The sequence below is a fragment of the Mustelus asterias genome, chromosome 12 (assembly GCF_964213995.1).
Source record: "Mustelus asterias chromosome 12, sMusAst1.hap1.1, whole genome shotgun sequence".
NCBI lineage: Eukaryota > Metazoa > Chordata > Chondrichthyes > Carcharhiniformes > Triakidae > Mustelus > Mustelus asterias.
In genome coordinates this window covers 44,227,717-44,254,226 of record NC_135812.1, presented here as the reverse complement: position 1 = coordinate 44,254,226, position 26,510 = coordinate 44,227,717, and the positions used below count along the sequence as shown (strand labels likewise).

The window sequence follows — 26,510 nt, the reverse complement described above, 5'->3', positions numbered from 1 at the left end:
CCCCTCAATCCCAGGCAACATTCATCCAATCCCCCTCCACCACGCCCCCAGGCATTAATTTACACCCACCCCTGACATCCATCCAATTGCCTCCCACTGTACACTCCCACTTACATATTTCTGTGCAGTCTCTGCCACTCTGAACAAATTGTGCCATGCATCCAGCAAAATCACCCGAGTAAAGTCTGTGCACAGTGTCAGTTTTGGGATGTGTGTGCGCTTCGGAACTGGCCCAAAATGTTCACTCATTTTTGCCTTTCAGCTGCCAAGCAGCTCACTGTATATTTCCAGCATTGTGTTCTCATATAAAATTGCCAAGATTCAGAGTCCATTTATATACTAGACCTGGCACGGCACTCGTCTTTTTCTCATCTGTTAGAATACCAGGAGATGCAGACCAATTGCTACCTTGCCATATCACTGAGCTGCAACCCAGTGCTGCCAGATTTTAACCAGCTATTGAGAAGTGGATTAGTGGAAACTGAATAAATCCACTTGCAACAAACGGGGCTGCCAGTGTTAAATTAGAGCCAAGACCTTTGCATAGCTTTCAGTTTATTAATAAGAAAAAAAAGCATATTCATTCTTTTACCAAAAAAGGTACTGCCAGGACTACAGAACAAACCAATACTGCAGCATTAAAGGACACCAGTAATCAGAGACAATCTCAAATACGACTAACCTCTTCAGAAAGAACTGATTAACTAAAGCATCAGGAATGACAAATAGTCACCTTCAGCTTTTACTTTCTGGCAAAACAAATATTTTACTTTCTAAAAATTAGATTCAAGCTCAGGTTAGTTACTGCTCTGGTGATTATTGCAGCAATAGCCAACATCTAAAATGGTCCTTAGAGGCATATAATTACTCAAATTTACCAACAGTCAGATGTCATGCCGTGCACAATTTTCACTTGTGAACTTTGTGTGCAAGTCCCCGCCTAGCACTGGAGAAGGAAGCACCTAGTCTTCAAGCAGTTCCTAGATAATTGGAGCACCTGCTATTGCACTAATCTGCCACTACTCCACTTCTGATGTCAGCTATGCTGTGACTGTACTAAGTAAGATGGCCATATTAAGGTACTGCTAAAGACTCTGGGTCCACTGGATTGGGTTGCAAACACATTTCACAAAGACCCTTGCCAACATTCTGGGCTTGGATTTGAATCCAGTGTCGAACCCACTGCACCATCCAGTAATTAAACTAAATCTACACTGACAGGTTTTATGGTCTATCAGTATCTTCGAGGCAGCAGATTACTTGGAAGGTGTTAACACTTTCTGAAAGTAAGCACACTGCCAATTGTTTCCATCTGTCTACCAGTGTAATTCTTTTGCGAGGGATGCAGCCTTCTTCCGGCACAAAGGCAGCTTTTCCTGGCTGGAGCCAGGAATTCACCATTGGGGGATGATTGGTGAGGCCTCACTACTCTCTGACACAATGTGAGCTGGCAACTGACTTACCCTGACTAACTGCATTCATCTGGGCAAAGGCAATCATTTTTTTTGGAGTTGCAATGTGAAGGCAGAGATAAACCATGTGTAGGATGCAAGGGGACAAATCATGAGGTATCGTGTTTATGTAATATTAATGCACAAAAATTAAATTCAATAGCCAAAAACCACAGTTCTCACACCTCTGATGTTACAAAATCTATTTTGCAATACTTTATTTCAAATGTAACTTCCATTTCTCCAATAGCTACAGGACAAATCTCCATGCAGCCACCAAGGTAGCAAAATGATAAACGGTACCACATACAAAGTATGTACAAGGCTCGCAAGCAGAAAATAGTCGTCAAAGTACGAGAGAAGAATTTTTTTTTAAAAAAAGGCAACCTCTTTTTTTGTCCAGGAATTTGGTTTATAAAAATTGAAAAAAAAAGTAGTATACCGACTGTTGCCTCTCCTGCAGGTTACTGTAACAATAAGCTTCGCAATGAAGCACAACTACACTCTTCTCAGACTCAAGTCACAGAAGTTTTTGACCTCAAAGATTAAGACAATTAAGTGCTCAAATACAAAGCACAGAAGGTTGGCATATACTGCACATGGGAAGCTTAAGACAACACACTGCCTGGTCCAAGGAACAATCAGACCACAATAATGTTTTTGAAAAATTAAACACCAATAATTGCATATTGAAGCAGTTGTAGGTCACTGATTTTAGTAAAAGGCCACGGTTGTAGTTAAGCATGGAAAAGCTGGTACAAGTAAACAGCAAACGTGCAACAATTGATCTCTTTTTTGATGTGTGCAATCTTACAGTGTGTACATTCAAAGTGACTGACTCCTATCCTCACAAACCCCGATTGAGGAGCCTGGAGACCAATTTCCTCTTCACCTATTAATGTCTCCAAGAAATTTACATTAACTTTCTCATCCCCCTGCATACCCTTCCAGAAAGGATTGTTCATCAGATATTAAACAAGTTGATAAGGCTAGGTGCTGATTTATTCAATGGAATAGTAATGCACAAACCAGTCATGGGGTCATTATGGCACAGAAGGAGGCCATTTGACCCAAACACTGAAACCAAATCAACCATTTAGCCACCAATTCTCATAGCTGTCTCCTCCTACCCTTTGACAAAGGTGGATTAAACAGATAGGGTTCAAATGGGAACTTTTTTTTCCATTCTTACTGAGATGTGGTTGACGTCAAATTTTTAAGTTTCAATTTCATCTGCTAGATTTACCAATGTAACTTATTTAAAAAGGGCAGTTTCAATTGTTAAAACAAAGACACGGACTTAAAATGGCATGTCTGCAAGTTGGTCATGTTTCTGAAAGTTTCCAAAGTTGATTACCATTAGGACATGTCATAGAAATCATAGAAACCCTACAGTACAGAAAGAGGCCATTCGGCCCATCGAGTCTGCACCGACCACAATCCCACCCAGGCCCTACCCCCATATCCCTACATATTTACCCACTAATCCCTCTAATCTACACATCTCAGGACTCTAAGGGCAATTTTTAGCATGGCCAATCAACCTAACCCGCACATCTTTGGACTTGTCCATGCAGTCCTCCTCACAACTGATGTCAAGAGTTACTTCAAATATTACTTAAAACTTAGAATGACTGTGACCATTTGCAGCAATATAATGGTTACATTCCATTTCCATCAGGTTAAAGACATAGCCAACAGAGACAATGCCCATGTTGGAGGTGTTGATATGTTCTTCCTAGGTCATTACATGGAAGAATGGGTCACTCAGAAGTGATGACTTGGACATTAAAAATTAATCACCTAATCCATAAAACAATAGTCAAGGTCTGTCCAGACATGAGCTAGTCAATCACCTACTGTGGAATACTCAATCGTTACAGCGAGGGGCCACGTGATTGAGATCACCATTTTGGAGTGATCTTTTTACAAAATCCTCCTTGCTTTCAAGCAGTCTAGAAAAGGTAACATATGAAAGCAGGTGACATCACTGGCCAAAGGCTCTCTGGTTCTTCTCCCTCTCTTAATTAACTTGAACCCTGACTGCTTACATCATACTGTGGAAAGCAGAAAGAGAATTTCTAACAGTAGGATAGGTGCATTGGTCATGCTAAATTGCCCCTTAGTGTGCCAAGATGTGTAGGTTCGAGGGATTAGCAGGGTAAAAGCCTGGGGTTACAGTTACAGGGATTGAGGGGGTCTAGGCAAGATATTCTGTCAGTCAGTGCAGAGTCAATAGGCTGAATGGCCTCATTTTGCACTGTCGGGATTCTACGATAAGGACCAGTTCAAAATCCAAAACAATGTTCCCAGGAGAAAACCAAATGCAACTGAAGAACTGCCTCAGCCCCAAACAACATTGTAAAGGATTTACAATCAGTGAACTCCTTATTTACTTACTTTCTATTGTTGAATCTTAATTTTGCCCCAAGTTACTTTGTAATTGTATTTTTGTGTGCTTCCATGGGCAGCACGGTGGCACAGTGGTTAGCACGGCTGCCTCACAGCGCCAGGGACCCGGGTTCAATTCCAGCCTTGGGTCACTATGCGTGTGGAGTTTGCACATGCTCCCCGTGTCTGTGTGGGTTTCCTCCGGGTGATCCGGTTTCCTCCCACAGTCCAAAGATGTGTGGGTTAGGTTGATTGGCCATGCTAAATTGACCCTTACTGTCAGGGGGATTTGCAAGGTAAATGTGGGGTTACGGAGATAGGGCCTGGGTGGGATAGTTGTTGGTGCAGGCTTAATGGGCTGAATAGCCTCCTTCTGCACTGTAGGATTCTACGATTCTATTATTGTGTGCGCGTTTCAACAATTGGGATGTTTGTTCACCTTTTTAATATTTGAATATCTTTACCTGGGTGGGTTTATACATGTTTAAACTCAAGAAAGCTTGTTGAACGGAGTTATTTGCAATCAGCACGTAAATAGTTAAGTACACATGCTGAATTGGCACAGTCGTTTTTATAATATATATTTTTTAATTACGATCAACTGAGGAACAAGGAAAAAAAAGAGGGAGTCCTTACGTCCTGCCTCACCTGGTCGCGACACTATAATCATAACTGAAGTGGGCTCAACTTAAATCATTCCTGATTCGCTCCAAATCCAAAACAAGAAAATGTTGCATCATTTCTTGTATCTTATATTTTGAGTAGGTCCTAAAATTTAGCAAATTAGTGTTGTGACAACTGGCTGCTCTGTTATTAAGACTCAATAATCCAAATCTTGAAATCTTAACTGAGGACGGTGAAGGGCCAGGCTCCCCAGTGCAGGATGGACCATGGTTAAAAAGGAGTTGGGAAGGAGTGAGTACAATATGAATCAAGTAAACAGCGTTTAGATGGCACAAAGACACATCCAATGTTTTAAAGTCACATCAGAAAATATTTCTCTCTTCTTTTGCGTGGCAGGAGTTGAAAAGATAAGTGGTCTCCATTTCAATCGACATCACTGGTGTCACTGCCTGCTGAGATCAGAACAGTTCACTACCCTGTACAACAAGACACCAGGATCTAGGGTATTAGATTAAATAAGATTATCCAGATCAGGGTTATAATAGCATATTGTTAATAATATGGAGGCACAGTGGCACATCGCATTGGCGCATCAGTATGCTATGGAATAGAGGAACACAGGCTGAACGCCCAATCCACTGAGCTCCTGATAATATTAGCCCATAGCAAAGCAGGAGTCAAGTGGGTAGCCCCACTGGATTATAACACTCCCCTTCTGACCAGCTGGGAGGACCACTGGATATCTAGTCCTGCAAGGACCCAGCGAAAACTGCTTTTAAGAATTTCTCTGCAGGATACAGGGAGGAAGAATGCATTGTAAAAATCTGTGACATTTCAGAAACACCATTCTACAACACCACATATCCTTAGACCTTCTGGTCAGTTTCCAGCTTTTCATTTCTGCCTAATCCATCGCACTCTCAGAACGTCAGATTCCTGACACAGGTTTAAACCTGTACTGTAAAACCAAACTGGAAGGTTGGAGAGGAATTGGGATTGGTCTACATCTGGTAATCTGGAACAGTTCCTCTAGAGTTTTCAGTCCTGTAAGGAATTAAGCTTTTTTTTCTAAGAAAAAAAAGGTCAGCATCCTTTTCGTTCAAATCACAGTCCCTCTGCAGTCGGGGTGGCATCCGTACAACCTGAAGCACTTTTGGATAAGTTTAGGATTCCAGTTTACATCTCAGCTCTGAGACAAAGGGAAAGAGTTGCATAAGCCTTGATTTTTTTGTTTCTTGAGACAATGCAGTAAGTACTGTAACCACAAAGACCATGTAAAGCTGCAGCTGTAAACGTGGATTCCTGAATAAACAGGAGGGCCCATATGGCACTTGCAACGGAGATCATACGGGCAGCAAAAGCCCAGAGCCCCAGGCTGGGCGAGTAAATCCTTTTGGCGATTGGTTACTTTTTCAAACCATTTGCAAGACCCGGTCGTGACCGTCCAGCTGCACTTTCAGCTTATGCAGCTCTTCAATTTCCTGGTTGTGACGTTCGGTTTTGTGCCCTACCAGCGAACGGTAAAAGTGTATGGTGAAAATGACAAAGATAAGGCCCACCGGTACCATGATAATCGTGGATGCCAAAGCTGCATTCCACCCAGTGTGCCCCGCCTGGGCTGGATCAGTCTTTTTGCCGTCCTTCCCAGTTTGGTCTACCGGTAGAAACTTGATCCAGCAAAGCAGGACCACCTCTGTGAGGAAGAGTAGGATACCCAGCGCCGTCGAGAAGCCCCAAGCTAGCTCGATGTAGTAGTGCATGCGCTCGTGGGGTGATTCATTGACTGAGTTGAGATTATGGATGTTGCTGACTGCTTCCACGTTAGGCAGGATGCAAGTGCTGATCAGGAGGGCAAAGAGGTGGACAGCTACCAGCACAGTTGTGCAGGCACTGAAGGCGATGAGCAGGAACTTGGGATAATTGTACTCCATCTCCAGCTGAACTTCAACCATGGCAACCTGTAAGAAAAAGAAAAACGTTATTGACAATTTTCTGATACATACTGGCACTAGATTGACAATTTCACATAGAAAACACAGCAAGATTCATGACTTGTGTCACACTGGTGAGACACAAGTTGCTTTTCTGCATTGGGCTGGCTGGAGCAGCGCAGGAGGAGACATTCTCTGCATTTAAGTATATACTACATCTGTCAAAGAAATGCTACCACATGCTTCATATGGTGGGGATGTGCATTCCATGCTCCAACGAGGTCACCTCGATGAACATAAAAATACACAAGAAAAAATCTGTTTCATTAAGATTAAACAATTTTCCAATTCACTTGAATGGAAATTCACAATTGTGTATGAATTTGGATAAGTAATAATGAGCAATGGATGCAGTTTATTTACAAGGCAAAAAAAAACAACACAAATGAAACACGAGAGAACAGGAAACAGAGAATGATTAATGCAGCCCTATCGCAGAAGTCTGGAGCAGCAGGATCACACAGCATTGCACGTAAACGGGATTAGACATCGGGTATGGCACCGTGTGAATCAACAGTGGCTGCTGAGACTGTTTACAGTGTTATTCAGCAACTCACAATAGCTCTGCACAAAGGCTAGAGTGAGGATGATGTTAAAACCCTCCATAAAACTGTTAGAGTAAGAGAGATATTCAAATTGGCATAAAGATTTGATCACACCAATCTGAAATATGTTAGGTTATTCTAAGACTCCAACATTTCACTTGGGTAATATTACAGGGTCTGTTTCACTTGAGCTCATTTTGTCAGCAAAATTCTGGAGCCAAAAATAAAATCTCTAATAAAACAGGTTTAATAGTTTAACGTGTTCGGGGTGTGGGTCCGAACACCAGCAATTGATACGAATGAATGACTGGAATGCTCACTCTTGGCATTTTCCAACAGTAAGTTCACATTTTTTTCCCTTAAATAAAATTCATAAAATCATTTAGAAAATAACAAATGCATAACTGAACCATTCACAATTGTTTCCCTGGTAATGCTTGGCCAATGGATGAGGCCAAAACATGTTTTTTACACTGTCAAAGGGAACAAATGATGAGGAATTTTACCATTTTAGTATTGGGATACTGGTGCAATGGATGAGGCTAAAACATTATCTGGTCAGGTGATGTTAGGTTTTAGTGACTGAAGGATTGTAGATGATTATTCTGCCCTATGACTCCAGTTCTCTCCTCTATTTCTTTACTCTTTTCATGGAGTGTGGGTTTCGCTGGCAGTGCCAGCATTTGTTGCCCATGCCTAATTGCCCTTGAACTGAGTGAACATTTCAGAGTTAAGAGTCAACCACATTGCTGTGGTCTGAATCACACACAGGCCAGACCAGGTAAGGATGGCAGATTTCCTTCCCTAAAGGCCACTTGTGGGTTTCCACGACAATCAACAATAGCTGTCATGGTCACCATTACTGAGACTAGCTTTATATTCCAGACTTATTAATTGAATTTAAATTCCACCAGCTGCCTTGGTGAGATCTGAATTCATATCTGCAGGCATAGTCCAGTGGCATTACCACCACGCCAATAACCCCCCCGTTCCTCTCTGCCAGAAACCTGAAATGAATTGCCTATTTACATTAGACAAAAGAAACACATTCAATATGGTCTAAGTAGTAAGAGATGCAGTACACAGAAAGCTGCCTTGACCACAGCTAAAATACACCCACTCCATTTTGACAAAAGAATCCCATCTCTATCAGGAACCTTCTTCGTACAGTGGCCAAGGTATAACTCCAATACCAATTCTCCTCATCCTTAGAAACAGTCTCCAACTGTCCAGCAAACACTCCTGCTCCTTTTCCACACAGCAGCCCAACTAACCAATTCTTGTCTGTACCACATAGCATGGATGCAAACTTGGTTTGAAAGATGAGCAGAATAAATAGGTGTTATCGGATTGGAGATCAGATGGGAAGTGACGCTCCACCTTTCCACCGATGCAAGCCTGGTGTAGAAAGACACTCAATGCCGGATTGAGGAACCCGATATCGGGAAAGCAGGGGCCTGAGAGCCAGTCCCCAGCCCACCCCCCTTGCTCCCACCACAGCCAGCGACTCCTCTTCCCACGATCCCATTTCACCCTCATTCACCTTGCTGATCCTGGGTCTCTGCTGGGCACACGGCCGGCAGCTACTACAACTGCTTCCGGCTGTGCCTGCAATGGAGAGCTGCGAGCCTCTGATTGACTTGCAGTTCTCGGGGGTTGTGGAGGATGGGAGGGTGCAGGATCTCTGCACCTCCTGGAGTCCTTGATCCTGTAAAATGCCCACTGCCAACCACTGAAGTGGCTGACTGACACTTAAGGGTGGCACGGTGGCACAGTGGTTAGCACTGCTGCTTCACAGTGCCAGGGACCCAGGTTCAATTCTGGCCTCGGATGATTGTCTGTGTGGAGTTTGCACGTTTGCCCCATGTCTGCGTGGGTTTCCTCCGGGTGCTCCGGTTTCCTCCCACACTCCAAAGATTTGCGTGTTAGGTTGATAGGTCATGCTAAATTGCCCCTTAGTGTCAGCGGGGCTAGCAAGGGTAAATAGGTGGTGTTAGGATAGAGCCTGGGTGGGATTGTTGCCGGTCCAGACTCAACAGGCCAAATGGCCTTCTTCTGCACGATGTGGAGATGCCGGCAATGGACTGGGGTAAACACAGTAAGAAGTCTCACAACACCAGGTTAAAGTCCAACAGGTTTATTTGGTAGCAAAAGCCACTAGCTTTCGGAGCGCTGCTTCTTCATCAGGTAAGTGGGAGTTCTGTTCACAAACAGGGCATATAAAGACACAAACTCAATTTACAAAATAATGGTTGGAATGCGAGTCTTTACAGGTAATCAAGTCTTAAAGGTACAGACAATGTGAGTGGAGAGAGGGTTAAGCACAGGTTAAAGAGATGTGTATTGTCTCCAGCCGGGACAGTTAGTGAGATTTTGCAAGCCCATGCAAGTCGTGGGGGTTACAGATAGTGTGACATGAACCCAATATCCTGGTTGAGGCCGTCCTCATGTGTGCGGAACTTGGCTATCAGTCTCTGCTCAGCGATTCTGCATTGTCGTGTGTCGTGAAGGCCGCCTTGGAGAGCGCTTACCCGAAGATCAGAGGCCAAATGCCCATGACCACTGAAGTGTTCCCCAACAGGAAGAGAACACTCTTGCCTGGTGATTGTCGAGCGGTGTTCATTCATCCGTTGTTGTAGCGTCTGCATGGTCTCCCCAGTGTACCATGCCTCGGGACATCCTTTCCTGCACCGTATCAGGTAGACAACGTTGGTCGAGTTGCAAGAGTATGTACCGTGTACCTGGTGGATGGTGTTCTCACGTGAGATGATGGCATCCGTGTCGATGATCCGGCACGTCTTGCAGAGGTTGCTGTGGCAGGGTTGTGTGGTGTCGTGGTCACTGTTCTCCTGAAGGCTGGGTAGTTTGCTGCGGACAATGGTCTGTTTGAGGTCGTACAACCACACAACCCTGCCACAGCAACCTCTGCAAGACGTGCCGGATCATCAACACGGATGCCATCATCTCATTTCTTACATCTTCTGCACTGCAGGGATTCTACGAATATCTCAAAGGAAGCGACACGGGGCTCTTGCCAGCTCTCCAGACAGCAGGCAAGACCCTCTTCACCTGGACTAAAGCTCACACATGGTGTGCAATCCTCGAGTAAGCAAAGAACCGCCTGAAACCAAATCCAGCTACATTTAACCAGATGTTGTGCACTTCTGCACTCTTCCAAGTGAATTTGTTTAACTGACAATGGGTGCCATTTTGAAACAGCAGATTCTAACATGGGTTTCTGTAAGATTCCTTTCATTTGTGGTGTTCTACCATTAGAGGTTTCTCCCTCAGACATAGCAATTAATTCCTTCTGGAAAGGAAGGAATCCACCACAAGATGAAATAAATACTCCAACATTTCCTTTCAAGAGGCTACATAGATGATAGCATAGGAAATGTGGGTGGGGGAAGGGGAGGGTGGAAAAGACTTAGAGTCATTGAACAATACAGCACAAAAGCAGGCCCTTCGGCCCAACCGGTCAATGCCCTCCCTGCTTGGTCTTACTGGTTCCTACTTTGTACCTTAATGCCCTACTTCAGTAGGTAATACACCATCACTTAAATCTTTCTTTAAAGAAGAGTATGTTTAACTGTCTGCATTGTCGCTGTTGAAATGTAAGGGACAAATATTGAAACTTACTGCCCCAATACCTGATGACAGACAGTCACCTTCAGGAAGTCTGGTCACAGTCTGAGGGCAATGACACCACAGAGCTACACGTTAGAATCTGTTTCAAAATGGCATCCACTGTCATTGAAACTAATACACTTGCAAGAATGTACAATGTCTGGTTAAATATAGTAATGAATATGTGATAACATTATCAAATATTTAATAGTTTAGGGCTATCTTCATTTTTAGCCAATAGTTTAAACCGAACAACCAGAGTCACCCCTCAGTAAATTGGAGGTGACACAAGGAAGATAGTAGTTTAGGTGTCTGTTACCCCTGCTACCACATACCAAGGCCTTGGCCGTGGTAATCTAGGATTGTCATCATTTCAAGTTCTACTCCAGAGAACCTGGCTTAGAATTCAGTGCAGCCATGAAAGAATGTTATTTGGGTCTTTCAGATAAGATCCTGGCTGTCTTCTTGAGCAGAATTAAGGCACTATTCCAAGAAAAGAGGAATTTTTCTGCTGTCTTAGCCAATATTCTTCCCTCAAACAACATTAACATTACTGCTTAACTGTTCATATTTCCATTTGCTCTTTGCAAATATTGGCTGCTGTGTTTCCGAGATTGCAACAATGACTATTTTTTAAAATTACCTCACTGGCCGTGTCATGCTTTAGGAATCCCAGGTTTGTGAACGATGCTATACAAATATAAGCTCTTCCTTTAACTATATTGCACTTTCTTCAAGGTTCATGTACGGGCTTTTGAACAACAACTTGCATTTGTATAGTGCCTTCTATATAGTGTCCTCAGCATAGTAAAACATTTTTAAAAAACTAACAAAGCTTGGCCACAAAACAAAAGGAAATACCAGGGAAGATGACTAAAAGGCTTGGTCACTGAGAAGCAAAAAGGCCGCGATTAGGGAAGGGAATTCCAGAGCTGGGGGGAGAGGTGGCGAGGCAGCACTGCCAATTCTAGTGCAATTAAAAATCGGAGATGCTCAGGAGACCAGAACTGGCGAACTGCCAGAAAGATTGAAGTGATGGTGTATTATCTACTGAAGTAGGACATTAGGGTTCGAAGTGGGAATCAGTAAGACCTAGCAGGGAGGGCACCATGGTCGGTATGGACCGACTGGGCCAAAGGCCTGTTTCTGTATTGGGTCGGAAGGAATTGAAGTTAGATGGGTGGGTGGGCAGGGGCAAGCGAGGCCATGAATAATTTTAAAGGAAGCATCAAAATTTTAAAATTATGTTGCCACACTGGGAACCAACACAAGTCAGTGAGCACAAGGATGATGGGTGACTGGGACTTGGTGCAAGTTAGGACATAGGAGGCAGAGTTTTGGGTGAACTTGCATTTATGTCAGATGGAAGATGGGAGGCTGCCCAGGGAAGCATTGGAATGCAGATTAACATATGTAGTTCCTGTATTTGGAAGACAGCAAAATACAATAGGTTATAACTAACACTATGATTCCACCCGGTTTCTCCTTCCCCATTTAAATTGGCTTTGTCTGCCAGTGCTGTACTGTTATTTCTGCATCGTACTGGGAGTTTATAAATTGAGCAACACAATATGGGTACATTTAGAGTCAATCCATTTAAATAATGTGTTTTACCAGCTTCACTTGTTATAAATTTATAAACATTAAAGCCAATTTGACAGTACAGCTCATTACAAAGGATCTCAGTGGCTTCCTGCTTCTACCAGATTATCTTTAATAAACTCTTTATTATGTGACCAAGTGTCATCATTCTGAAATGTTCACTGATTTGTTCTCCCCAGAGTATTTTCAGCACTTTCTCTTTTTATTTCAGATTTCCAGCATTCGTAGTATTTTTGCTTTTGCGCAGGTTGAATCTTGGGTTCGATGAGAATGCAGGATGGCAGATTAGGAGCTTACAAGGGTGGGATGATGGCTCGAAAGGACATGATAGCATGGTAATGTCAGTAGCACAGTCACAAGAAAGGCTGCATCGAGGAGCAGCCGGAGATTTAAATGAGATTTTCTTTTTGGAGGAGGCAGCAGCTGTCAGTGAGATCCCAAGCCTCTGTCAACGTGTAACATGTTGGTGGAACTTCGCTCTTCAGATCAAAAACTAGGTGTTTTAAAGTACACCAAAACCAAACACATGCACGAAAGATCAACTACGATCAGTTGATCTTATTCCATGCAAGAACCTGAAAATCTTTTCAGTTTCAGCTAACATAAAAACAGGAAATGCTGGGAACACGCAGCAGCTCAGGCAACATGCGTAGACAGAAAAGACACGGTTAATCTTGAGGCACATCATGATCTTTCATGTTTCCAGCTCTTCCTGCTTTCATTTCAGAATTCCAGTATTTGTAGAATTTTGCATTTTGTTATATTACAGCTAATCGGCACTGAGTAAAGAAAACTTTATAGGTGGATAACAAACCCATTAAAAACCATAGATGTGAAAGCAAGGTCTGTTCATTGCCATCTGTAAACATATCTACATTGGGACATTTGATTACCATGAAGGTACCAGATAGATACAAGTTGTTGTTCAGAAGCCAATGACAGATTTTCTTTCGCTTGTACTCAAAGATCATGCCGATTAATGGAGATGATAATAGCCTATTCCATGCTAATGAAACATTACCAGAACAAGATTTAATGCACAGTTCCCTGACAATGGACCTCTTTCTCAGGCAGCAGTACCTCAGGGTCTACCTCTTGACAGGGGTTTGATAGTCAGCCTTTACTAGGAACATGCACTAGGCTATGGGAAATCACTAACTTACCTTGTGCTACCCCAACAAAAAAGGATGGGACTTTCTGCCCATTGCTGCCGGCAAGACTGTCCAGCCCTGCTGAATGGCGAGCTTGGTTCCCTGAAGGGAGAGGGTACAATCAATGGAAAGCCCTGTTGACGGTGGCAGAACCGGAAAATCTTGCTGCCAAGCAATGGTGGGCCGCCTCCGCAAAACATGCCGCGGGGGTGGGTGCTGGGGAATCCTGCCAAACAGTTCTGTGCTTCCCCACAAACATGAGCCATAATCAGAGAATTATACAGCACAGGGAACTCATGAACTCATGACACCGGTGCCAGTTCTGTGAAAGAGTTAAACAATTAGTCCCAGTCCCTGTCCTGTCTCATTCACCCCACCTTTCCCCCCCCCACCATGCAAGTTAAGTAAGTTTATTCATTAGTGTCACAGGTAGGCTTACATTAACACTGCAGTGAAGTTACTGTGAAAAGCCCCTAGTTGCCACATTCTGGTGCCTGCTCAGGTACACTGAGGGAGAATTTAGCATGGCCAATGCACCTAACCATGAAGCATATATCCAATTCTCTATTGAAAATTATTATTGTATCTGGTTCCTTCACCTGCTTCAGGCAGTGCATTCCAGATCATAACTTGCTGCATAAATTGTGCCGCCATGTCCCATATGGCTCTTTCGCCAATAAAGCAAATGATTTCTATTTACAGTGCGCCCAGATAGGATTACCTTTAAACAGTTCAGTCAGTTTCCCATCATGCTGGGTGAATCATTCAATTTACTGTTGATCATAGGGAGGGGACCAAAAGCTGGGAGTGATCCCGACCCCTAAACTTCACCAGTTTATAAAGAGAAGCTCTATCCAAGCTAGATCCAATAAGTCTGCTCAAAAATAAGCCAGAATCTAACAGGAGAAATGGAAACAACCATATTAATTTGTTACTGGAAATTTTACTCAAACAGCCGCCAGCATCCATTCTAGCAAGAGATTTTGCCAAAAGGTTGGCTGTGATGATTCTGTTTAGCCTAAACTAGCTACATCCATGATGATCAGTAGGATAATGATGATATCATGATCCTCCAGCATCCCAATTACCTCTTGCCATTATGTACACGATATCCTCTCGCTCCTGATTGCAGTTAATGACAAATGGCACACTTAAACATTAATTAGAGGGGACTCAATAGGAGTTAACCCAAGCCTCAGCTAGTAATTGACCACTGCTATTTCCTCATCAGACTGCAGTTAGCCGAAAACAATAATTATAACACAAATGTTTCTCATTCAATTTACAGAGCTCTCCTGACTGCAGTGAGTGGGCCAAACGCTCTTTTCACGTCTCTAACTTTGATATCAATGTGCTGCACAATATAACACTGAGGAATTACATTTTATTATTGTGTAATACCCATGACATGACAAAGATTAGAGAACCCCAAGCAGCAAGTGGGAGATGACTGAAAGCGTGGCTGAAGAACGAGGTTTCAGAAGGACCAAAGAAACTGCCACTAAGTGGCTGTCAAATTAGAGACAACAGGGTCACAAAAGAAGAATGGTGCACTGTCGTTACTTGCATGTAGGTTATCACTTGCCTCTCTCTATAATGATCTTCTTGTAAGTGGGACAAGAATAAAGGTGAAAGGATTAAAATAGGGAGAAGAGATGCAAGTTTGGTAGTAATAAGTGTGCAGCTACAGAATTTTGAACAAATTGAAGTTTGCAATAGAAATAAGCAAGCAGAAAGTTGGATAAGTCAATTTTTGAGATGGTGAAAGCTTTGATTCTGTTTTATTTTAAACAGTTGTGAGGGAGGCGGGGGCCTAAACGGGTAATGCTCCAGAACCGAATGGAGGTAATCTTGCCAATAGACTGGAAGTGGAAATATAAAGCACGACACGACTAGACATGGAGTGAAAGGCTGAACTCAATATTGAAAAGGATGCCATGGTCACAGATGTCCAAGCCTGATGCAGTAATTCGGAAGTGAATCAGCTCGAGTTGGGAACAAGGTGTAACTTTGTTAAGGTTACTCACAGACGTTCCAGGAATATACTTCATCACTATTAAGACGTACAGTTTATCTTCACTACTCATGGAGCCAAGTCAGCATTCCTAAACCTAATCAAGCTATAAATCTAGATTTTCCTATAAATGCCCATTTTTACAGGAAGGAGAACGAGATGGAGCAACAATTAACAATGAAGAAAAGCTGCCCAGGCTTTGCTTAACCCTGTCTGTCTCAACAGCTTGCTCAGTTCTTGATGAATTTGTGCACCCCCAGAATTACTTGTCCAAACACAAGATTACAATTACGTTTCTGAGTTCTTTTAATACAGTCATCTAGTTAATTTTATTTTGCAAGAATAAATAAGGGCCTCCCCTCTCTACACCAACCCTATTTCTGTTCAACCAATTTGAAAATGTAGTGACAGGAGGATTTCCTGCTCAGATATCCTGCAGAACATATGTGACTTTATCTCACTGTTATCACAAGTACAAGAGAACTTACTGTACTATTCAATGATAGAGACCACATCAAGCTGCACAGAAAATGTTTCAGTCCACCGTACCTCTTGTACTTGGCTCCCTTGAGAAAAGGGATGGATTTTGGACGGAGAAACACCAAATAAACTGGGGAGGGGGAAAGGAGTAGCTAACATTTGAGTCCTACTTTTATAAACATGTATTTTCTTTGAACTTCAAGTTACCTGAAGTTGCTGGGAAACTAAAAGTGTTGAAGCTTTAAACCTTAATCATATGTCCGGGGAATCATATAGAACATACAGTGCATGAGCAAGTCATTCGGCCCAACCAGTCTAACAGCATTTATGCTCCACTCCATCCTCTTCCAAATCCAGATATTATAATCTACTCATCATTATCAACACCCCCTCACATCAAAGATTATTTTTCCTTGCAGATGGCTGGGTTGGGAGATATCAGTGTTGACTTGTAGTTTCAGAAATGGCTCATGAGATCCATCTTTCTTAGGCTTACTGGCTACCCCATAAGCAAGGACATTAAGATCATAAGAAATAGGAACAGGAGTAGGCCATTCAGCCTTCCGAGCCTGCTCCACCATTAATAAGATCATGGCTGATCTAACACTCACTAAGTCTATTTTCCTGCCTTCATTCCGTAACCCTTAATTCCCCCACTGATTAAAAACCTATCGAGCTCAGTCTGAAAATGTCCAAGGAATCGGCCTCTACAGCTTCCTGGAGCAAAGAATTCCAAAGATTCACCACTCAGAGGGGACATTCTTCTTCAAATCCGTCTTAAATGAGCATCCCCGTATTCTGTGACTATGTCCTCTGGTCCTACACTCTCCTATTACCTATTATGTTTGTATGCTAGCATTCTGAACAAGGATCCCCAAGTTCCTTTGTGCTACAGCTTTCTGCACTCTCTCTCCGTTTAAATTATAATTCACCTTCTCATTCTTTCTTCCAAAATGAATCATCTCACATTTCCCACCTTGAATTCCATTTGCCAATTTTCAGCCCGCTCATTTAACCTGTCAATATCTCTCTGTAAACTATTTATATCCTCCTTACAACCTGCCTTCCCCTCCCACCTGTGTGTCACCCCCAAATCTGGCCATGGTAAACTCTGTTCCTTCCTCCAAATCATTTATATTGTGAAAAGTTGCGGTCTCTGTGGCTCTCCACTGGTTGCTGCCCTCTAACCTGAGAAAGACTCCCGTATTGCTACTCACTGCTTCCTGTCAGCCAAAACTCTATCCATGCCAGAATATTACCTCTAACACCAGGAGCTCCTCCTATCTTGAATATTAGCCTTTGACATTATGAAATATCTTTTGAAAATCCAAATATAAAATATTGACTGGCTCTCCACCACCTACTCTGTCCTCAAATAACTCGAGTAAATTTGCCAGACATGATTTTCCCTTCTTGAAACCATGCTGATTCTGCTTGGTTAGATTATGACTTCCAAATGTACTGCTATTCTCTCTTTAATAACTAATACAAATATTTTTCTAATAGCTGAAGTTAGGCTAACAGGCCTGAACAAGGGTACCACATTGGTAGTTTTCCAATCCTTTGGCACAGTTTAGGAATCCAAGGATTTAAGATCCTTTAAGATCCAGTGGTGCAAATCATCTGGTCCAGGGGTCCGCTTTTAGTCACATTAGCTTGCCTAAAACAAATTCTCTGGTGACTGTATTTAATTCCTCCCCTTTACTTTTTACTATTTCTTGGACGCTTGTAGTATCCTCTATTAAAGACCAATGCAAAATATCTATTTAACTCCTCTGTCATTTCCTTGTTCCCCATAGTTACTTCCCTGGTTTCATTCTCTAAGAGGCCAATGCTTTATTTCATTTCTCTCTTCCTCTTAATGTACTTTGAAAAGCTCGTCTGTTTTTATGTTTCTTGCTAGCTTAAGCACAGTTTATTTTCTCCTTCCTGATTATTTATTTTAGTCCATCTTTGTTGCATTCTGAATCTATGCCACTCTTCTGACCTAATACTAACCTTTGCCAGCTTATACGTTTCCACCTTCAACTTAATACCCTCCTTAACTTTCTTGGTTCAGTTTGTACAGGTCCCACCTTCCCCAAAACCTGTCCCAATGCCTCAGGAAACTGAAATCCATCCTCCCACACCACCTTCTAGCAACACATTCATCCTACCCATGCTCCTATTTCTGCTGTCAATAGTGTGTGGCACTGGAAGTAATCTTAGATTATTACCATAGAGGTCCTGTTCATTAATTTACCACTGAACTCCCTGTATTCAGCTTTCAGGACCTCATACCTTTTTTTAAAAATCGATATCTATGGTTCCAATGTGTACCACAACTGCTGGCTCTTCACCTTCCCATTCCAAAGTAGTCTGCAGCTGCTCTGTGACATCTTAGACCCTAGCACCAAGGAGGCAACATACCATCCGAGAATCACCTTTGTGGCCACACAAAACACCTATCTATTCCCCCTTACAATTGAATCTTCAGTCACGGTAGCCATACTCTTCTTTTCCTCCCTGTCTGTGCAGCTGAGCCATCCAGGGTGTCACGGACTCGACTTTCACTGCACTCCCTGAGAAGTTATTGCTCCCAACAGTATCCAGAGCAGCATATCTGTTTGAGGGGGGTATGGTCCCAGGAGAGTCCTGCCTACCTGTCACCCATTCTCTGTGCAGACTTAGACTGACCACCTCTCTAAACATGCTAGCCACGAAAATCTCAGCGTCCCTGATGCTGCAAAGTGACTCCGGCTGCCTCACCAGCTCTGATTTCCAGTGGCTGCAGCTGGAGACACTTCCTGCATGCATGCTCATTCTGGACAATGGAATTGTCCCTGGTTTCCCAGGTAACACGAGGAGCATCCTATGTGGCCAAGCTGTCTTGCCATGACTTTCCCTTAGATTACTTCCAAGTTCAAGAATATTAATAACACCAAGGACCATCTTCTACTCTAGATGTCAACTCTGTAACAATAGACCTTACCTGTATTCTTACTGCAATATCAAATGGTAGATACTTACCAGTTCCTACTTGCCATTCAGCAGGCTCCCATCCAACATTGATTGTTGGTCTGTAGAGGTGGTTACTGTTACTAAAACTGTTACTGTGTTTACCCCAGTCCAACGCCGGCATCTCCACATCATGACTGTAGAGGTGGTGGCAGACTCTTGGCTCAAGCAGCTGTTCTATTCTTCAATCTCATTGTTTTCTCGGGGTGGAATTTTAAAAATGAATTTACAGGATGTGGGCTTTGCTGGGTTAGGCCAGTATTTATTGCCCATCCCCAACTGCCCTTGAGAAGGTGGTGGTGAGCTGCCTTCTTGAATCGCTACAGTCTCTGTGGCATTGGTACACCCACAGTGCTGTTAGGGAGGGAGTTCCAGGATTTGGACCCAGTGACAATGAAGGAACGGCGATATATTTCCAAGTCAGGATGGTGAGTGACTTGGAGGAGATCGTCCAGGTGACCTTGTCCTTGTAGATAGTAGCGGTCGTGGGTTTTGGTGGTAGCTGTTCTTATTGATTGGAAGGCCTTTATTGTTGCTAATGGACTGCCAATTTTCGTTATGATTGGACATCAGTCTTCCATGTGTTGATGTTAATAGGGCAAAGTTAAGAGGCCTCGAGATTAAATTCAAAACTTTTCCTTTGGCTGGTGTAGCTGGGGCGAATGTTACGATCCCAGCTGATGTTTCTACCGGACGAGTCAGATCCATGGGGTGGAACCTGGCATCATATATCCTAACTTTTATTTTTTTGCTTAGAAACGTGGAGGGGCACCTACTGAAGAGTTACAGAGACTGCTGATATACTTTTAACAAAAGAATAAAACATTTAGTAAACAAGAAAAGATTAACTATAATACACTACCCCTTTACTCTATATTTACAGAAATATACAAATTTGTAAGGATAACATGAGTTACAAAATCTACCTTGTACCTTAATGTTCACATTAAGTAAACATTCCATTAGGCAAACTGTGGTCAGACATCCCACACTCTGAAACCAAAGTGTCAGATGCCAACCAAAACAACTTCTACAGATTTCTTATCAGTTTCCCCAGGCATCTGTCACATTGTGAACCGACTGCTCTCACTGGAACTCTGACTTTCACACAAGGGTTTCCAAACTCCACCCTTGAAGAACACGCTTGGAATCTTATCTCAAATAATCACTTATCTTTGATGCCTTCATCAAGGATCCACCTCCAGATTTCAACCTCTCCTTTCAATCTTCCTGTGCCTTGGATTGCCACATGCAGTCAAGCTTCATAGGCCCTTAGTAAAGAGTCATCACCCTTTAGGTATCCTTGGATATCTGGCTTCTCACAATTGCACGTTACCCCAGGTCTGCACATTGTAGCACTGTCCTTTTAATTTAGAGCCTCTGCTCCTCACTCTGAACTTTATTTAACAGGACCTTTTCCACATTCTTGTTTTGTCCCTTTGGCTAAAAGGTCTTCTTAGAACTTCCTTCTGTCCCTCTCCTTGATTCTGGGACCTATCTGTTCTTTAATTTAGGGCTTGCTGTCTGCAGTCTCCCTTCATGTCCTGCCAGAGAGAGATTTTAACTGCTCCCTGCACCTCAAGAGCATAATCACCAACTGAACTGATACTGTTTTTAGCTGTCTATTTAGGCCTGTCGTTGCTAGACAACAGGACAGTTTTCCCTACTTTAAAAGTCATCAAACCTCATTAGAAATGCAGGCATCCTTTAAAGTGAAAGTAAACTTCAAGACTCCCTAACATACCAATACTGAAATACAAATTAAATACAAATTAGGCTGTTTCCTAATACCCACACATACAAATATAACTTACTTAAAACTACATTTTTATTTCCTAACATGAGCTGCAGCCATCAACCATGTTAACAGGTGGTGGGTAACCTGAACATCCTCCCGAAATTAGGATTACCTGCATAATACGAAAGATTTTTCCTGACAAATAAGCAATCATGGAGCACAGCAGCAGACTGCTTAGGGTTGGTGGTCAGGGTGGTGAGGAGGTGCCAAACCCACTTTATAGCACCATGGCAAGGCAAGCAAGGCTGTGGCATGGAGGAGCACAGTGGCTAGCACTGCTGTCTCACAGCGGAGGGACGCAAGTTCGATTCAAGCCTGGGCTGGCTGACTGCGTGGAGTTTGCACATTCTCCTCGTGTCTGGGTGCTCCGGTTTCCTCCCACAGTCCAAAGATGAGTAGGTTAGGTGGGTTCGCCATGGTAAATGCACGGGGCTTTCAGGGATAGGGTGGAGGGGGCGACCTGGGTGGGTTGCTCTTTCGGAGAGTCAGTGCAAACTTTATGGACTGGGGGCCTCTTTCTGCACAGTAGGGATTCTATGATTGCCATTCAATAAGTCCTTCCCCACAACAAAATCCCTCAGTGGTGGCTTGCCTGAAAGTTGTCAAGGTGGACAAAAGGTTCCAGCAGTGAAGTTGTTCTCAGTCACAGAGGCTTGCCTGATCTTTGCAGTGAGGCAACGTCCCACCAACTGTGAGACTTCTTGTGCAACAGGCCTCCCACTACAAAAGACAACATGCAGAGGCCCTTCTATAGGCAGCAAATTACATGGACTAGTTTATCCTTGACTCAAGACCGATTCAGGTCAATGAATTCAATGAAGTAGGTCATGCAAGACTTTACATTTTCAAACACAAACGGACTGTCCATTATTGCATTTCTGGTTTCTAGATGCTTTTCTATTTTCTCCTTTAGTCAAAATTCCCTTTCTTTACTACGACTGGTTTTCAGCTGACTGATTTGTAGCCCCCTATTTCATAGGATAGTGGCTTGTAACTGTCAGCGTTCCCGTAATAACAGCCTTCACATTTCAACAGTTAGCAGTCGGAAATTGGACATAAAGGCATGTGTCATTTATTCAAACCGCTTCCTTCTTCTCAAAAGAAGTCAAACATCAGGAAATCCTGTCAACTTCATGCAAATGGACTGTTGCAATTTCATGATTATAACAGTGAGAAAAAAGATCAGCCTCAGTTTTAAATCATTCTGCACTGTGAAAAAAAGATAAATTCCTATTGTTAAATCTAACATTATAAATGTTTCATGTTGTACTTTATATGGGTGAAATTTCATTCAGTAGGATGTTTATTTGTAAATTGAATCTCTCATTTTCATATCTAACGCAGCAGATTAAAATTGTTGATCAGAGCATTCTCACTTCATTGAGTTATCTGATTATGAGAATCAAGATACGGAACTGCAGCAATTCTATCCTATATTAGGCGGTGCTTTTAAATAACTTGTATTTATATAATGCTTTGCATTGCCTCAGGACTCCCCTCCAATAATGCAGCACTCCCTCAGTACTTCACCGAAGCGTCAGACTAGGATATTTGCTCAAGTCTTGGAGTTTGACTTGAACTCTCAACCTTTTGATTCAGATGATCACTGAGCCAATGCTGACAGACACCTTATATAGCGTTAGCATTTCTAATTCTTTTTACACAAAAGTCTGTTCATCTTTCCCATTATTTGTTTATGAGTTATTTAGTCCTCACTTTCAAATTATTTTGAATTAAGATAAACCAACAACTTGTCCTGGTCCCTCCATGCGACCTGTAGTAAAGAATGCACACCAATGCATCTATTTTCTCAGGAGGCCAAGGAAATTCAGCATATCCACTACGATTCTCGACAATTTTTACAAATGTACCATAGAAAACATCCTTTGTGGATGTATCACAGCTTGGTATTGCTCCTGCTCTGACCAAGACTGCAAGAAACTACAAAGGGCCGTGAACGTAGCCCAGTCCATCAGGCAAGCCAGCCTCCCATCCACTGACTCTGTCTTCACTTCCCGCTGCCTCAGAAAAGCAGCCAGCAAATCAAGGACCCAACACACCCTAGACGTACACTCTTCCACCTTTTTCCGTTGGGAAAAAGATACAAAAGTCTGAGGACATGTACCAACTGGCTCAAGAGCAGCTTCTTCCCTGCTGTTATTAGACTTTTTAATGGACCTATCATATATTAAGTTGATCTTTCTCCTCACCCTATCAGTAACAGCAACACTATATTCTGTACCCTCTCCTTTTCTTCTCTCCATGCACTCTATGAACGGTATGCTTTGTCTGTATAGCGCACGAGAAACAATACTTTTCACTGTATCCCAATACATGACAGTAATAAATCACATCAAACCCAAAGGACTATTGACTGTTAAATGAGAGTCTAGTTTGCAAACTGTATAGTATCTAAGCTATGTTGATTTGCGTTTTGAGAATTATTTTCCTTTGTAAGTAAATATGGACACAGGTTTCACCCATAAAAAGTGACCTAACCGGTTCATGACTTCCATCATCAAAAATGACAAATGATATCCATACATATTTCCCTGGTAACTCACCTTGATCAGGGTTAATCATTAGACCTCAGCAACACTAATCTCAATGCGAGTGATCTGGCCTTACATAAATTATTCTCAAGCTTTTCTTCAGTGTTCACCAAGGAGAGGGGCCATGTTTTTGAGGATGAGAATGGGATACAGGCGGATAGGCTGGAGGAGGTAGATGTTCTGAGGGAAGGTGTATTAGCAATTTTGAAAAACCTGAGGGTCGATAAGTCCCCTGGGCCAGATGGGATATATCCTAGGATTCTTTGGGAGGCAAGGGATGAGATTGCAGAGCTTTTGGCTTTGATCTTTGGGTCCTCACTGTCCACAGGGATAGTACCAGAGGACTGGAGAGTGGCGAATGTTGTTCCTTTGTTCAAGAAAGGAAATAGGAATGACCCTGGTAATTATAGGCTGGTTAGTCTTACTTCGGTGGTCGGTAAGTTAATGGAAAAGGTCCTGAGGGATAGGATTTATGACCATTTGGAAAGATGCAGCTTAATCCGGGATAGTCAACACGGAGTCGTGAAGGGTAAGTCTTGCCTCACAAATTTGATAGAATTCTTTGAGGAGGTAACTAAGTGTGTAGATGAAGGTAGTGCAGTTGCTGTCGTTTACATGGATTTTAGTAAGGTGTTTGATAAGGTTCCCCATGGTCGGCTCATGAAGAAAGTAAGGAGGTGTGGGATAGAGGGAAATTTGGCCAATTGGATAAGTAACTGGCTATCTCACAGAAGACAGAGGGTGGTGGTGGATGGAAAATTTTCGGACTGGAAACTGGTTACCAGCGGTGTACCACAAGGATCAGTGCTGGGTCCTCCGCCATTTGTGATTTTTATCAATGACTTGGAGGAGGGGGCTGAAAGGTGGATCAGTAAATTTGCTGATGACACCAAGATTGGTGGAGTAGTGGATGAGGTGGAGGGCTGTTGTAGGCTGCAAAGAGACATTGATAGGATGCAGAGCTGGGCCAAAAAATGGCAGATGGAGTTTAACCCTGATAAGTGCGAGGTGATTCATTTTGGTAGGACAAATTTGAATGCGGATTACAGGGTCAACGGCAGGGTTCCGAGGAATGTGGAGGAACAGAGAGATCTTGGGGTCCATATCCACAGATCTCTGAATGTTGCCACTCAAGTGGATAGAGCCATGAAGAAGGCCTATAGTGTGTTAGCGTTTATTAACAGGGGATTTGAGTTTAAGAGCCGTTGGGTTATGCTGCAACTGTACAGGACCTTTGTGAGACCACATTTGGAATAGTGTGTGCAGTTCTGGTCACCTCACTATAAGAAGGATGTGGAAGCATTGGAGAGAGTGCAGAGGAGATTTACCAGGATGCTACCTGGTTTGGAGGGTAGGTCTTATGAGGAAAGGTTGAGGGAGCTAGGGCTTTTCTCTTTAGAGCGGAGGAGGATGAGAGGCGACTTAATAGAGGTTTATAAGATGATGAGGGGGATAGATAGAGTGGACGTTCAGAGACTATTTCCTCGGGTGAATGTAGCTATTACTAGGGGACATAACTATAAGGTTCATGGTGGGAGATATAGGAGGGATGTCCGAGGTAGGTTCTTTACTCAGAGTGGTTGGGGTGTGGAATGGACTGCCTGCTGGGATAGTGAAGTCCGACACTTTAGGAACTTTCATGCGGTTATTGGATAGGCACATGGAGCGCACCAGAATGATAGGGAGTGGGATAGCTTGATCTTGGTTTCGGACAAAGCTCGGCACAACATTGAGGGCCAAAGGGCCTGTACTGTGCTGTATTGTTCTATGTTCTAATGATAAGAGAAAATAAAGGCGTTGAAAGGCAGCTTAAACATTAAGAACATCACAAAATGTAGTTTGAAACCAAAATAGAAAATGCTGGAAAATCTCAGCAGGTCTGGCAGCATCCGCAAGGAGAGAAAAGAGCTGACGTTTCGAGTCCAGATAACCCAAAGGGTTATCTTATGGATGCTGCCAGACCTGCTGAGATTTTCCAGCATTTTTTCTTTTGGCTTCAGATTCCAGCACCCGCAGTAATTTGCTTTTTTACAATATGTGGTTTATTTGATTATAAAATATGTTTTTAGCACAGAGGGGGCCATTCACCATATTCGCCGGAATTCTACCGCCCCGCTCACCACTGGAATCGGAGCGGACAATGGGAAGGTCCGTTGACCTCGGGTGGAATTTTCTGGTCTTGGGTTGAGCGAGGCCGCAATATCCCGTCCATCATGTCTATACCTACTTTATGAAGATTGATCTTTTTACTTCCATACCCCCTCTTTTTGTCCATAATCCTAATCTACAGCAGAGATGGAATTTAGTTTAAAGTTTTTCCAAAGAATTTTCACCATCAAGTCTTTGATTTTGTCTGTTTAAGAAAGTCAAGATAAAGGAACAACTTGTACCAGACATCCTAAAATACTTTACAGTCAATTAAGTAATTTGTGGACATGCAGTCAATGTTGCAAAATTGGGGACGCAGCAGGCAATTTGTGCTCAGCTGTGACAAAAAGCAATGTGATAATAACCAGATAATCTGTTTTCGTGATGTTGATTAAGGGATAAATAAGATCAAAAGACGTAGGGGCAGAAGTAGTCCGTCGAATCTGCTCCGTCATTCGATGAGATCATGACTGATCTCATAATCCTCAACTCCACTTTCCCACTTTATCCCCACAACCCTTGATTCCCTGACTGATTAAATATCTGTCTATCTCAGCCTTGAACATACTTAATGACCCAACTTTTACAGCCCTCGGTGGGAAAGAGTTCCAGAGATTCACTTCCCTGTGTGAAGAAATTCTTCCTCACCTTGAGCACAAAGATTGACCGGGGGTAACTCACTCCCTGCTCTGATTTGTGAAAGATCCCACGGCAATATTTTGTCCACCTGAGGGAGAAAACATCTGACCCAGAAGACATCACCTCTAACAATGCAGCATTCCCGTAATACTGCACTGGAGTCAGCCAAAATTGTTGCGTTCTGGAATGGTACTTCAACCCACAAGCTTCTAGCAAAATCATAGGAAATGGGAAAAGCAGACCATTCAGCCCATCAAACCTGCTTCAGCCATAAGAACATGACTGACCTGATTGTTAACTGCATAAATTACGGTTAAGTAGGTGAGAAGTGCACATATAAGGAGCCACTTATTGACAGTGGTGATGGGTTGTAGAGTTAGAAGCTATGCACTTGCAATTTCTCACTTTGTAAATAAGTCTAAAAATCAGTAAAGCTTGACTTCTGGTCACCTTCACAAACTGGTGATAAGTTTAACACTTATTGTGGCCTTAACTCTACT

At 42.8% G+C, this 26,510-nt stretch overlaps 1 protein-coding gene across 1 annotated transcript in view; it reads right to left on the bottom strand.

The window, feature by feature from the left end:
• Nucleotides 1-93: 93 nt before the first annotated feature.
• The window catches only part of orai2 (ORAI calcium release-activated calcium modulator 2), a 48,644-nt gene continuing 22,227 nt past the window's right edge, over nucleotides 94-26,510 (bottom strand). The window contains exon 2 of the mRNA XM_078225132.1: nucleotides 94-6,424. Coding sequence (XP_078081258.1) covers nucleotides 5,879-6,424 — 546 coding nt within the window. The 3' untranslated portion in view covers nucleotides 94-5,878. The remainder of the gene's footprint in view (nucleotides 6,425-26,510) is intronic.